At 38.4% G+C, this 15,558-nt stretch overlaps 1 protein-coding gene across 1 annotated transcript in view; it reads right to left on the bottom strand.

Annotated features, from left to right (window-relative positions):
- ADAMTSL3 (ADAMTS like 3) overlaps nucleotides 1-15,558 on the bottom strand; it is a 169,950-nt gene that overhangs the window by 85,935 nt on the left and 68,457 nt on the right. Inside the window, exons 3-4 of the mRNA XM_062501370.1 lie at nucleotides 8,834-8,961; nucleotides 6,417-6,462 (exon numbers count right to left, since the gene is read on the bottom strand). Coding sequence (XP_062357354.1) covers nucleotides 6,417-6,462; nucleotides 8,834-8,961 — 174 coding nt within the window. The remainder of the gene's footprint in view (nucleotides 1-6,416; nucleotides 6,463-8,833; nucleotides 8,962-15,558) is intronic.

Raw genomic sequence — 15,558 nt, 5'->3', positions numbered from 1 at the left:
AAAGAGGTGTTAATGCTCCATATAAAGAAAAAATAAAATTTGTCTAATTAATTGTTCAGTATTGCTTGAAAAAAGCACAAGATTTAAGAGAACTTTCAGCGCGTAGCCCTTTAGTTAAATTACAAAGCACCTTCACCTCATGGAAGCAGTAAGGATTATTTTGTTGGAATAAAATAAACTTCAGATTGGTACCAATTGATCCTGTATTTCCAGTTCTAATGAGACAATTCCCTACCTTCTCCCACACAGCCCCTCAGCATACACAGCTGAAAGACCAAATAAACTGCCTGAAATAAAATGTTCTAAAATATTTTTTTTTCTACATAGAGCATTACACCCAAACAATGATGTTAATATTAAACTATGGTGACAGGAATGGAGATGAATACTGATTGACTTGAAAATAACTTTGGTAAAGTACTGGCAAAGGAGGTACTGTGTCAAACAATTCCTCACTGCAGACTTCATTTGAAAGTATGTCCGTGTCAAAGCATCCATATGCCAGACTGAAAGGATATTCTTCCAAGAATTCCAACTGCACATATAAGCCAGATGTGAGGCTGATTTCAACAAAGTTTTGTTTTCATTGGATGGAAGACTGAAAGATTGTGATGTGTCAGGCGTACTCACGGAACTTATTGCTAAGTATTAGTTAACAATGCTGATCCCAGGCACAGCTTCAGCCTTATCAGTGAACTGAACCTGCCCTGAATAAAGCTGACAAAATAGTAGTGCATTATACAGGACTGGAGAGTAAAATATACAGGAGAAAGTTTTGAATTTCAGTTCAATGCCCCCAACAATACTGCACTCAGTCTGGGGTTTCTTCACTGTGGCAAACAGTAGCCTAGAACTGTATCTGAATTGGTTCTAATCTACATAAAATACCTTCTAAAAATCAGTATTCTATCTACTGACCAACACATGGAGTTTTTGCAGCAAGCACTGAGCAAGTCACTGAACTCTCCCAGCAAAACTTTTCAGCTCTGTCTAATGCTACACCTTACAGTGACTATAATTCAGAATGATACTAACAGATTTTGTATTATTTTTAATCTGGGATAATGCTGGTTTGAGCAATATTTTTTTGAAACTATATAATGATGGAATAAGACACAGCAAGTATTTTACCTCTACAAAATCCCTCAAGCAAATACTGTGAGAAGCTACACATATTTACTGCGGTGTCACTCCCCAGAAATTCACCCAGTTTGCACTGGTGCAAATGAGAGCAGAATTTTGGCTCTGACTTATCTGTCACCTCTCATTTTCCACAACAGCAAGTTTAAAAAGCAGAGAGGACTTCAGAGTTCATATGGATACCACATGCTTCCCTTCCACCAATGCAAGCAGAAGAGCAATTAAGGATCAAAAAATAATAAGTGGACATTAGATTCAGGTAAAGTTAGAGGCAGTGCTTGGGAGCAGCATTACTCAGCCATGCACAGCTACATTTTCATCACAAAGAATTAAAGAGTAATCTGTGAAGCAGGCAGAGTGATGGCCTTCAGCTGAGGTCTGACAGGCTGTTGTTACAGTCCATTATCACTGGGTGTTGATGCGATGCCAAGACACAAACACCACAAAGTCAGGATGTCAAACCCTTGGTTACTGTATGTTTCTCATTGATTCAACACAATGCAGCTCCTTCCTTCCACTTGCCTCCTGGCTGCTTCAGAGCAAATGAATTCTCATCTCCCTATTCTCTTTTGGCATCTTCAAAGAACCCAAAGTGATTCTGGCAGCTCGATTCACATGCCAGCTCCACCTGCTTTATGTTTGAGCTCTGTTCAAAAGCAGGAGCATAAAAAGAGAATCACAGAGGGGTATCAAAGAGCTGAAATTATGATCATTTGCATTATATCAGAGTTTGGATGGCAACCAAGTCCAGATCCCAGTCTTTCAGGGAACAATAAATATTTGTGTAAAGAAAGGAGTTTAAAGAGAAAGACAACTAAGCACAGAATGAATGCAATCAAGACAACAAGAGAACTTGTAAACATCAGTTTAATTCCATTAGAGTGAGTTGGAAAGGTGAAAGGGAGTTTAAAAAGCAGAAAGGAAAAGGCAGGGCAAAGATGTGAATGGTAGGCAATGGTGAACTCTGTTCAGGAAGTGGGCAAGGTCACAATATCAGAGAATGATAGGGGGGACCCAGCCCTCATCCTGTTTGTGTGTCTCTGGTTTTAATCTATTTCAGACATCACTTCATTCCACCATTCCCTCTTTCCTCTCAATATTTCACATTTTTTTCTTACTTGTTAAATGCTTTTTGCTACTAATTTCAGGATTTCTCCAGTTTCTTAATTTCAGCAATAGCTTGTCTCACACTTGACCCACTGAACCATGGCCAGGCCATTTGCAGGATCATACACTACATAAGGAGCTGAAGACATATCTATGAAGTCTAATACATGAAAATGTTGGCAAAAAATAATCACACCCAGACCTTGCAGTGGAATGAATGTATTTATGACATGACTTATGAACATATTAGACAGATCTGAAAAAGATGCTTTAGACATGACTACCATGACGATTAAAAACACACACACATATATATACATATATATATATATATATATATACACATGTATATACACTCCCCCTTTTTTTTTTTGGTGGCAGATGATTAAAAGATGATTAAAAACTACTGCATCCAAGGGCTGGTTTCTTATAAAATGTATCTTTAAGTTTTGGCAATGAATACCCTCAGCCTTTGAAAACAAAACTGACCTGGGAAATCTGTATCTTTGTAGGCAATGTTCATGTACTAAATATGAAAGTTGCATCAGACCCTGTGACTCTTGCCAACAATTACTCCACTGAAAAAAGCACAAAAGAGAAGGCAAGAAAATTCCCAGTAAAAATGATGACACCAAAGAAAGTCTAGTCCTTTGTCTAGTTTTATTCTTTGAATCTCGTTTTGTTGAAACCCAGCCAAAACTGATGAAGTCATTTTGTTTTCTTTTTGAAATTAGCTTCAGGTTCTGTGTTTTTCCTTCACAATTTTCAGGCCACTTCTAAGTAGAGTCAAGATACCTGAGCTGGAAACCACCCCAGCCAAGGGAGCTTTATGGTGCATCAGCATCATAAGCATAAACTAAATAAATGAACAAATTAGAGAGAAACTATGTAACTCAAGGTGCAATATTATAGTCTAAAGTAGACACAGTACAGCCAAGATTTTCTGAATGGGATAAATTAGCTGGTTTAGTGGATGATGGACAATTATAGATTAATGTGTTGAACAAGGGGGAGCATTATCTGCATATAAAAAACTTACAATGGAATTAAACATAGGTCTATCTTTTACAAAATAGTGTTTGTTCTGACTGTAGAAGAATCACTCTGGCAGAAATATAAGTGACTTTTTGGCACACAAGAATGTGAAATTTATGGGAAAATGGCCCAAATAACTTGTTCAGTGAATAGGACCCTAAAGGATTAACTTAAACACTTCCACATAGCGCACATCATAGCATTAGAATGTAACACCATATACAAAAATTGAAATTTAAAGAAAGGGGGGCAAGAAAGACTGAAAATCTCATTGAACAACATACAATGGATAGTTTATTTCTCTAAAGTCTCTATACAGAAGGCTGAAAGCGCACATGCAGTTTTAGGAAATCATGCACCTGGCATCTCAGCTATGATAGAAAGATAAGCAGACTCTACATACACCTTAATCTTAGCAATTATTTTGTTGCTAAGATCTTGAATTAATTTTTTATTAAAATATCACTAATATTATTCTGGAACTATGCTTGAGTTCAATGAACTTACTACTATTCCATTACAAATCCACATGAAACCAATTTTCTGGTAAAATGATTCTTGTTCTTTTCATTAGAATGACACACATATTAAGTTGTGCTTCATTTGTACTCCCCAGTATAGATGTTAGTGGTGTAATGTATCATGTAGCAAAATTACATTTGCAGACAGCTTTACACTGTGTATTTATACCAAATGTCTCATGTGGTTACCAGTAATACCTATTAATATGGAAAGAAGCTAGTATAAACTCTTAATTTTCAAACTAAAATTTCACTCCTAAAGTGAGAAGCCTTGATTAGAAATAATGCTTTTGGGAAAATCATATCATTTGAAACTAAACTGGCCTAATAGTCTCAGATTTACATTAGGTGTAAGGTCCTGTTTCAAGGTTAACTCAGATCTAATATGGGGCTTGAATTCAGGGATGCCAATTTCAGAGATCAACTGTATTAACAGTGGAAATCTCATTAAACATATTTTTCTCAGGAGTTCCTCATTATCTGACCCATAATCTAGGAAAAACCTTATTCCTGAGAGATTCTGACTGTATCTGAACTGAAATGGAAACCTGATCCCTTTCAGACATGCCCCAAAAGCAGAACTGTAAAGGCAGTTTCCTGTCTGGAAATTAACATTTGAATCATCACGAATTCAAACAGATTCACATACAAGGCACCTGCCACTTATCGCTTTAAAGTAAGTCCTAAGTTAAAAAACAGGCTCCAGTGACTTCAGATAAACTCTCTGGGAGTTCAGAGAGGATATGAAGCATAAAGTGCCTTCATTTCCATCAGATTTCTACTGCATAAATCTTAAAATGAACAGCATCCACAGCTGCCCTTAGATGTACTGAAAGCATAGAGACCTGTGCATGAGAGCACGAAACACGCCCAGGCTCACCTGACCATCCTCCCTTCTCTGCACTGGGCAGCTCCCCAGCCTGGTGCAGGAGGAACGAGGTGAGATAACTTTTCACTGAGATGACTTTTCACTGAGGTGACTTTTCACTGATGACTTTCACTGAGACGACCTCTGTACTCTTGCAGGGATCTGCAGAGCACAGGTCCCAGCCACCAGAAGTGTGTTACTGTACACAGTGCATACAAACAGACATTTAGGTAAGCAGTGGAGCACTCAGAGACAGTTTGTTCATTGCTTACATCCTGACTGGCTGTAAGTTATCAAGTTATCAGACAGCTTTTAAAAGTCAGGGTATTTTTGCAGGCAGCATTTTAATTGATGAGCTCAGGTAATTGTGAACCAAGCTGCTGGGCCTTTTCTTCTGAAAGGGCAAGGGACAGGTTATGTCTCCAGAATCTGATTTCTGCATGCACTGGGACTGATCCATTTATCACTTCCACTTGCTTCTGCCATCAGAAACTTTGGCTGTGAGCTGCTGTGCTGGGAAATCCACCCGACACTGAGGAGTGGGGTGTAGAGCAACTCAAGGTGTGAGCAAGCTTTATTCTCAAGAAGGGCAGGAGCCAACTGGCACAGCAGACACTGGAGGTGTGGCAAACTGAAAAGCAGGAATGGTCAGTTCTCCTAAGAGATGCATTGATTCAATAAATTTACTGGGCAACTTCCAGTGTCAGGCATCTTAAGAACACGTCACACTCCACAGCTGCCTGCTACTGGCAAAAACCAAGGGTTTGGGAATGACTGAGTATCACCTGAGTTTATACACCTCTCTGGGTATAATTCAACCCAAAGGAAATTCAGGCCTCATCTCTTAGGAGTATTATTAATTACTTATCTGCCTGGTGTCTTTTCTGGAATAGGACAGAAGACTGTCACATTGTACTGTAAGGTAAGCCAAGCAAAGGGGTGAGTGCAGATCATAAACCACCCTGCATGGCTGTGCTTGCACACACGTTATGTAAACCAGAGGTACCACAAAGCCTGAGCTGCTCACCTTGGACAGCCTAGACTGAAGGGCAGCAGTTGTTCAAACAGCCCAAAGCATGACTAAGAGTCAGTGCAACACGAGTCATGAAGTTTGCTGTATGTGAATGGTTTCCATAAAACGTGTCTATAAAAATGAAATGCAATTGCATCACAGTAACAGCAACTGTATGGTCACAACTCCAGCTTCACACTCCCTCATGGAAATCGTCTGTGCCAGTGCACCTAAATGTGAATGATCTTGCACACAGACATATAAAGATCTGGGTTTAGGAAAACACAGGGAATATGAGGAGTAATTGTTCTATCTAAGATCTGAAAGGGACCAGGCACCTCTTTGCTCACATGAAGAGAGTCACCATATCACTGAAGATCACAAATGATCCAGAGCTCAGTTTAATGTTTTATCTACAAGACAGCACCCCCAGGAAAACCACTTGCTAGTTTAAGATGAGAATTGATCTGCTAATCCTCCAAAATGTGTAACTCTCCTAATAAGTGATATAAAACATTCTGAATCACAACTGGCACTATAATTTCAAAAGAAAATGTCCATTTGGGAAGTCTAAATTTGAGACCTCATGGTGTCATGCAGACTGAAATGTTTAAAAATGGTAATAATGATGGAAATAAAATTATGCACCATAAGGTTTTAAATAAGAAGCAGCATTTCTTAAACCTTAACACATTTTTTGAATGAGTAAAACAGGATTAAAGACCAGACTCACATTACTACTGCAGGTTTTGTATCGAATATTCCGACCTTCACAGTTCCTAAAAAAAAAAAGAGTAGAAATGGTTACACTGTATAATAGTGAAACACAACCTTGCCTGTTTTACAGCTAGTTATTTTCTAGAAAATTAGACTTTTATTGCTACTGCCCTACCATAATCTGGACTCAAAATACAAGGCTTAAATACAAGGGGGATCTGGGGATTCAACTCTTTGCACTGTTGTCTCTCTTCAACAGAGAACGTGTGACTTTTCCTGTAAGCCCAATTTACTGCAAACCTTATGAAAACCACATTTATTTTGTTAAAAAGGCATCTCTAAGCCTTATCTATGCTGATTGCAACCAAGTTATTTCTAATAAAGGGGATGTGACCTAGAGGAGGAGATCAGAATATCTGATTCATAATTTTAAATTAAACAGAATTCTCATGCACTGCATGCAAATGTGCCCAATGCATGTGAATCCTGACATCCAGGCAGCTCAGATCCTCAGTCTGTTGTTAGTAGCTGAAATAACAGGCATGTAATAGAGTCATGGTTATTTATTGTGGTCTCATAAATCTGGGGAGGTTGGGTTTCACACTTTTTTTAAAGATACACTCTGCCAAATTTCTCAATAACCAACTTTTTTCACAGTGTAAGATATGTTTAAAATGGCAATGTAAAGCCTTTGAAAAAACTTAAAACATATTTCAAATGACTGAACAAGAAATCATAAGCAGTAATTGCTCTAAAATCAGGAATAGTGTTTTGGAATAATCCCTTCATACCAAAAAGATGTGCCTTATATTAAAGAATGCATGAACATATAACTGATAATTTACATCTCTTGGATGAAATTTTCTTCTTCTTGCATGAAATTTGATACCAATTTTTTTTTTAATAAAGTGTGAGAAGGACTGAAAAACAGCATTTGAAAAGGAAACAAAATAGACACCTGAAGCAAGAACTCAGTTCAGCTGAAGGTACAACCGTTAAAGCTCAAGATATCGCACGTCTTAAATTTCTAATCGTTTGTGAGACTTACTGCATCACAACATGCAAATGAAAAATGTTTATGGCTTACACAAATGTGAAAACTTTGTTTCACAATTGTGGGTTTTCTGGACATTACTACAAAAATCAAACGTAAGAAAAAAACCTTTTAAACTATGCATTTGTCAAGGTATGGAAAACATATGTTTTTCATGGGGGAACACATTAAAAATATTAATAAAACCACAGTGGAATTTATACTGCTACAATTTATTGAGCTTGTTCACAGTCCCTAACACATTGGTAGAGTATCAAGGCTTCTTTCTGGAACTATTACTTTTCTCCAAGATCTTTGTGCATTTTTCACTAAAAGAAACCAGCAGTGCTTTAATCAATCATCTTTATCTCAATGGAGTTTGCCCTTAAGTAGCACATCACACTCCAAGCCTTCCTTTAAAAAAAAGTGACTTCCTGGCATTTAACTTAAATCTCAACTAAATAAAAATGTAAACACAATCATCAGTTTTAAAAATGTTTAAGAACAATTCAAGTAAAACAAACAATTATGGTTGTCAGCACAGATGCCTCAAAGTTGGCTGGGATCTCTTGTTGCCTGACCATGAGCCTAGTGCATTACTCCTACTTTAAGGATTGTACCAAGTCTGACATTAGTCCAGTTTTACTATTGAGGTAAAAGGCTTTCACTGCATGTACTCTTCTCTTCAAGCCACACTAAAACTGATCCATGAAAACATATGGCTACCAGGAGCACTGCATAGAAAGAGCTGGCAGAGAAGGATAAGAGAATCAGCTTGGTTGGAAAAGATCTCTGAGATCATTGAGTGCAGCCTGTGACCCAACACCACCATGTCAATTTAGACCATGGCACTGAGTTCCAGGTTCACTCCTTCCTTAAACACTTCCAGGGACTGCACCACCTTCCTCGAGAGCCCGTTCCAGTGTCTAATCGTCTTTCTGTGAAGAAATTCCTCTTAACATCTAACCTGAATCTCCCTTGGTGCAATTTGAGATTATGGCTTCTGGTACTGTCCTTCCCTAAGACAAAGCAGCATTTGATGCATCCACATGGGCAGCAGGCACTTGAACATTATGTCAAGTCATGTCCAAGTGCAGGCTAACTTGTACACAGGAAACTCACCATTTGATCTGTGTTACAGTGAAAGGGACTCCCCTGTCTATATGACCACACTAAATAAATAATTCCTGCTCTTCCACAATTGTATTTCATAACATGTTAAAGTTCAGAGTTAAAGCCTAAGTTATTTGTGTATTACAAACACGTATTAAAAGCAGTATTTTATAACAGTTGCTCTATCTTATACGTCATTTGGTCTCAGAGACAGAAGCAACCAGAAGAGGATTGGAAATGTGCCAGAGCTGCAGAAGAACCACCACACCCATCAGAATGTGCCTTACCTGCCATTTAAGCATCTCCTCAGAGAGTAGGAGGCTCCCCCTCCACAGGTCCGTGAGCAATCACTCCAGGCCCCCCAGGCATCCCAGGAATCATCCTTATCTTCATCTGAGCGGGCAGTTCTGGAGTTCTAAAGGAAAAAAAAAAAAAAAAGGAAGATGGAAAGGAAGAAAAAAATCTTTTCAAAATATGTTTTACTGTTTGGCATCAATAGTACCAGTTATGTTACTCTGCTGCTTATTTACCATATTTCAAATTTACTATTTTAATGCTTAACAATTATATGGGGGAAAAGCAGAGTCTTTGAAGATCCAGTGTATATCATGTGCTGCCTCCTACCAAAGAACTGCTATGCCTAAACATGCTGCTGCTCCCAACCCCTCTATGCCCAACATTCTGTGCAGGAACTCAACAGTCTAAAACACACAGACATCATGTTCAAACACATGATGGGTCTGTTACAATGAAGCTAAGATTTTTAGAATCCTATTTACACCCAGCTTAAGATTAAAAAAACAGTTTCTCAAACCACTATGGTGATAGTTTTCATATAAAAATACCATTAGCATAAAGTAATGGCTTTTGGCATCATAATGAAAGTCAGATTGTGGATAAAAGTGAGGCAGTGAGTTATTTTTCTCAGGTGGCAGAAAATATTGACCAGTATTTACTCTGCCCCAGAAGAATTGCAACTGAGAGAACATGAAAAGTTAATTCAAGCTTTAATAAAACAACTATTTCCGCCAAATTTTTTATTCTCATTGACTTCAGTGGTCAACTTGTAAAAAAAAAAAAAGTTAATTGTTTATTAGAGGATAAGAATCTCTATTTGAACACTGAATTGCAGAAGTTGGTCTAAAAACATCAGTGGCTTCTTAACTTTCTTGCTCTTATAAATTTACAAATTTTACAATCGCTTACCGTAAAGCTTTAAGAGCAGTCTTAGGCCAATCTACCATTCCAAAAATGATAGAGCATAGCTCTGCCAAGATCCCCGAGGAATTTTCACACTGATGTTGGGTTTACTTTATATCAGAAGCCAAGTCTGAAATGTCTGACACTGAAAATGGAACCAACTGCCTTCAGCCTTGACGAAAAAAAAGCTCAGCACTTCCCAACAAGTCACTTGGCACAGAAAAATAAATCAAGATGAACAAAAGGGTCCCTTCTATCAAATTTATGGGTGCAAAATTAGTCTGTTCTCTGCAAGCACAAAGCAAATGTTTGGGTTTTGGCATGTTGAGAAATTACTAAACTTGTGATATTAAAAAAGCAACACATGCCACTCTTTTTTAGAATAGCTAGTTTCTTTTGACAAAGCAGTGACAATGCCTAAAATAATCCTAACTTCATCATTGTATTGAAACCAGCCACATGATATTAACAGACAGAATGTCATCTAAAGCCCTAAACAAAGTCCAGTTGTTCACTTCCCAAACTGCTTTGATAAAAGCCATTGTTCTGAACTGTATCTAATTAAAAAGCTGTAAATACTATGACGATCAAAGCAGAACTTCATGCCAACAAAGCCTTCTTTAGAATCATTGACTAATTCAGTGCCCACAGTGTTGATTTAAGCTCCAGCAAGTTCAAGCTATTTGTCCCATGGGAAAGAGTTAAAAGTAACTTGCTCTGACTTAGTAATTTACTACCAAAATAATATTGATTTACTAGCTGTCTGGTTTCATAAACTCTGCACATTACATTTGTCCTCACCATGGTACTAAATTGAAGTAAAATAAAGAAAAAATCACCAACATAATGATTTACACCAACAAAGCCCTGGAAACTCATTTAGGAATTAAATTGAGAGTTAATTGCAAATGGACACAGAAGGATATTACTGTACATCAGGACTGCATTCTCAGCTTGCTTGATTTCAGTTTTTCATGTTTTTATTGACTTCAGTCATAATTCTAACATGGTTCAGCAGGGAAACATTGGACCATATTAGAAGAGTTTTTCCTTTAGTGACTTAATTTTGCAACAGATGAGGTGCAACACACATATTTTGCATATTCATTGTGGAAGTATTTATGTACCAGCACGAACATAAATGTGTGCGTGGACATGCGCACCCTTGATGTTACATGAGGAAGCCACAAGTGCTGCAGTGAATCCAGATAAAATAACTTAAACCAGCTATAAACACAACCTAGATGGTTTGCTGCTCTTTACGTGGAGCTGGGTGGGAAAACACACAACTGGAAGGAGTTGTACCACAAGTGAACACAGGGTTAGATGCAAACATTGCAATCAGAGCAATAGCTTAGAACCTATACAAAGTTTCTGCAGAAATCCAGTGTGCATGGTAAAGGCAGACTCAAAATATTCCATCCCAACCTAACTCATTTTGAAAACAAAGAAGTCACAACACTAAACATGGACCTGGGCAATGATTACTTGAATCAGGGGGTAAGGGAAAATAAACTCTTGAGTTTTGAAGCACTTGGTGATGTAGACAGAGCCTCAAAGACTGAGATGACAGTTTGTCAAGACTTCCTCGGGGTTTGAGGCACAGTAATGTGCAATCTGAGTTCTGTGCTGACAACCCTCAGCTGACAGAGACAGTGCTGTCCACAGAGAATTTTACTGCAGTGTGGCACTGGTAGACTTGAACAGAGGGGAAAGTGTTAGTGCCAGTTTCCCTTCTTCCATCCAGGGCTCTGTTTTTGCTTCTGTCACATATGGGCACACACTGTACTACCATGTTCTGCAAATTATTGGTGTGCATGTGTTCTCAGGCCACCTCGCCTTGAAATGTACTACTCAAGTAACTGAACATAGCAGAAGTGGGCACTGAGGTAAAATAAATGAAATCCAGATGTTAACAGGGCTGATCATTTCTCCCAAACAAGGGGATTTTTACAGTCACTTGTAGCACCCAGTAAATAACAACAGCTACATTAACACACATTACAAAAATCAAACACAGCACTGTCAGAGGGAGAAAAAAATTATTTGGCCAAACTTTTGTTTGGCTGTTATGAAGGATGACATAATTGTCTTGAATTTGGTCATGCAGACTTCAAAGGAGAAGTGGTGCCAGAGAACGAAGGTCAGTTTATGCAGTTTTATTATTATTCAGACATCTATTACATAAGGCTTGGATATGTAAATGTTTAGCATTCAGCATAACAAAGATTCAGCTTCTCAACAGAAATGCCCTGATACCTTAGATGTTTGTTTTACAGAGTTTTTAGCATACAATTCTTTGAACACAAACACAAGGCAAGTCCATAGTGTTTGACACGAGAGTTGGGGCAGCAGTACGTGCAGTGAAAAAAGTGCAGAGAGACCTGGCACACAGATTCTTCTGCCAGGGTCCTCATGTGACAGTCCCTGTGCCATTCACACATCAACACAAATCCTGCCCTGTGGCAGCCCCTAAGCCCCTCCCCAGGGCAGGGTGACCAGCTCTGTCAGGTTCTAGAAGAGATTCAGTGCAAACTCTGGGCAGCAGATGCAGCAATGTCACACAGATCATGCCTAGGCTGGGTGGATACACAGAAATGCTCTATTCAAACAGGTTAAAGTGATGTGGCTCAGAAAATAAGTCTTTGTCATTTCAAGTAAGGACTTGGATATGGAGGAATATTTACCAATATACCTGTTCTTATGCCAATGTCACTGCAGCTCTCTGGGTGGCTGTGCTTTTGTTTTTCTCACAGCTGCTTACTAAAGTGGTTTGTATTAATTCAGTAAGGCTTGCCAGACTCTAAAAGAAAATTATGGAAGAGCACTGGCACAGTTATAGAATATTGGTATTTAATAATGCATTTCTTATTAGTAAATAGAGAATTTAGGTTCTTCAGATTAAACTCATCCAAGGGAAGGAACATGTTGAAGAGTATAAACACCACTTCTTTACCACTGAAGGCGTAAATTAAGCAATAACCAAAGCTCAGTGCTGGCCCTTCTCCCAGGAGGGAATTTCATCTTTAGTGGTGTTTTGAACAGAGATGAAGCATTTCCTTTTCATTGCTTCTTCCCACTCTCACAACCCATAAATAGTATTAGCACTGTCCTGACTTTCAGAGTCTTCCAAAGCACAAGGTTATTTTGCTCTTCACTAATCTTCATGTGCAGCACTGCTCTGTGCCTTTTGCTTCTCCTCATACCTACAACAGCTCCAAACAGAGGCAGAAAAAGGAATTATGGCACTGAAGGGAAAATATCCTGCCTGAGTAGCTCTGTGATGCATTTCCCAGATACTTGTTTCCAGACACTACTCTTGGTGGAAGAGGTATCAAATTGCACTGATGACTGTGTCCATGAGCAGGACAGAGCAAGTATTTACCTGCAGATAATCACTGGATGTGCTATTCAGCCTCAGAACTGTATCCTTCACTTTTAACTCTGGCTGTTATGTCTAGAGCTACACTAGAAATCTCTTTCACTGCTAAGGTTACATACAAAAATGATTTACACCTCTATTTCTTATCCTAAGTGAGGTGCAGAATGAAGATTACAGATCTAGGAAAAACTATTTCACTTGTGGCAGCGACTAAATAGAACAGTCAAAACATATTTCTAGACAAATAAGAATTATTAATAAAAGATCTTGCTTTACCTGGTCTGAGCTTTAAAACTCCTCTTGTTTCCTTAAAACAGATTTAAAGACATTTCCTGATATAATCCTACTATTGCTGAATGCATTATATATTACATAATTGTGCACTGTATATGTCATTGAGTTTAATAAATCTTTTACTTCTATGCACCAAAGTAAATTATGTATTACTCTGCATGTTAAAAAGAACATATCTGGAATTTTAAAATCCTGGAAAAAAACAATGCATTATTATTTTATACTGATAAAAAACACCTGGGAGTAAATGCAGCTATTTTAAGCAGATGTTTAGAATTAATTAGGTTTAAAATTGTTAACATTGTTTCAGTTACATTACCTATTCCTTGCACTTGGCCTCAGCACTGAAACTCACTGAAAAATGGAACCTGTGGCCCACAATAACATTTCAGAAACACAAGCTGGTAAAGCTCATAACAAGGTGAATCACCAGCAATGAATGGACCAAAAGGCAAATTATGGACTTATTGAGCTACATGAAAAAATACATCTGGGGGCTCAGATAGACTCTAGACCTCTCAAGTGTTGAATTCTGCAATGTATTTTCATTCTAAAGAAGTTTTGAATAAATTCAAATTTTGGAGAATAAAGCATGCACAAGTGTCACACACAGGAAATATTTACAGCATAATTCATTTCCATACTAAACTGCAGTCAAATCTCAGCATGTTTTTCAATGTTATGCTGCATCCAGATTTTTCCGTTGTCAGAGTGTTGCAAAATTTCATATTGACAGCACAGGCCTGCTCTGCAGGAGTTGTCAGGACAGAGTTGGAGGTTTTGGCAGGTGGAGCAGGGATACTTGAGGCTTTTGGCATTCAGGAAGGGATGAAATGTTGCTTGGCTGTTTGGCACCTATGAGCTAGTTGAGGCTTTTGGCACTGAAAAGAGACTGTATCCCCTCCTTCCTTCTTTGTGAGCAGCAACAGAGGGAACATGGAATTTGTGGGCATGGAGAAGAAACTGTGGATCCCTCGCTAACCAGCCCAAGCAGAAAGCAACTGCATTAGAATACCTGACATCTACAGCTCCCTCCTTCTGCATCTAACTGCTAGGGACAGCACCTACACATTCCTGCTTAAAGGAATCAGTATTGAAGTACTTAAAGCATAATTAAGTTGCCGTTTCTCAATTTCTGAGTTAATTACATCGTTCAGATGGGTTTACAAAACTCCACACAAATTCTGTTTTACTCACTGCTGACAGATTTGATGACCTACACCACAGTCCCAGGGTACCTTTTAATTCCATTGCCGACTTTGACAAGAGAAACACTTGTTTCTGGCCTCTCTGAACAACAGCAAACTGTTTTATTTCCTTGGGTGATATTCCATAAACTGCTATTCTGACAGAAAAACATCTAGAAAGGGAGGATCCCTTTTGAAAACCCTGATAAGCACATCCAGCAAACACCGGTGCATGACATCACTGGCAATGCACCTGAAAAATCTAGACTTAGTTGCCCAGGTTACATTCATGCTTGCCCAACCAGAGCTATATAAGCCCTGTATCTGCTTATCTGCAGCTGTAAATACTCTCTTGAGAACAGGGGGGAAGGCTATTCACTAACTTTGGTGACAGTCAGGGAGGCAGACCAAGTCTCTAATCAGCCTTTAGGTCTAACCATCCAGGACAGCTGCCAAGGATGAAAAATATGAAAAGCTTGTCTCCGAGTTTCCAGTATTTAGTTGTCTTCCAAGATTTAAAAGTACATATGACTACGTAGATGGAAATATATGAATTTGAACTCTCAATACATATCCATTCCTCTGAATCTGCCCCATTTGAAATGGAAACTACACTGAGAAGTGTTTAGCATCACTCCAATTCCCTCAATTTCTAAATGGTCTGGAGAGTTAGAACTTGAAGATTTGCACGTGTAGCTGGCAAACAGCTCAAAAGCTACAGACCCTGGAAAACACACAGAGGTTCTGAAAGGAAACATAACCAATAAACCAATATAAATTGTAGCACACTATGCCCACTTTCTCAGTAGCCAGCCTGAGGCAAACATTTGCCAGAGCTTGGAAGAGAGATAAAGGCAGAATTTTAAAATGGGCAAAAAAGAAGGAATGGGGGTGCGTTAAAAAGTTTATTAGAAACATTATATGCTTTTAATCATTGATTATAATAACA

The sequence above is a fragment of the Cinclus cinclus genome, chromosome 13 (assembly GCF_963662255.1).
Source record: "Cinclus cinclus chromosome 13, bCinCin1.1, whole genome shotgun sequence".
NCBI lineage: Eukaryota > Metazoa > Chordata > Aves > Passeriformes > Cinclidae > Cinclus > Cinclus cinclus.
Note: the sequence above shows the minus strand (reverse complement) of the source record. Positions and strands in the feature narration are given on the sequence as shown.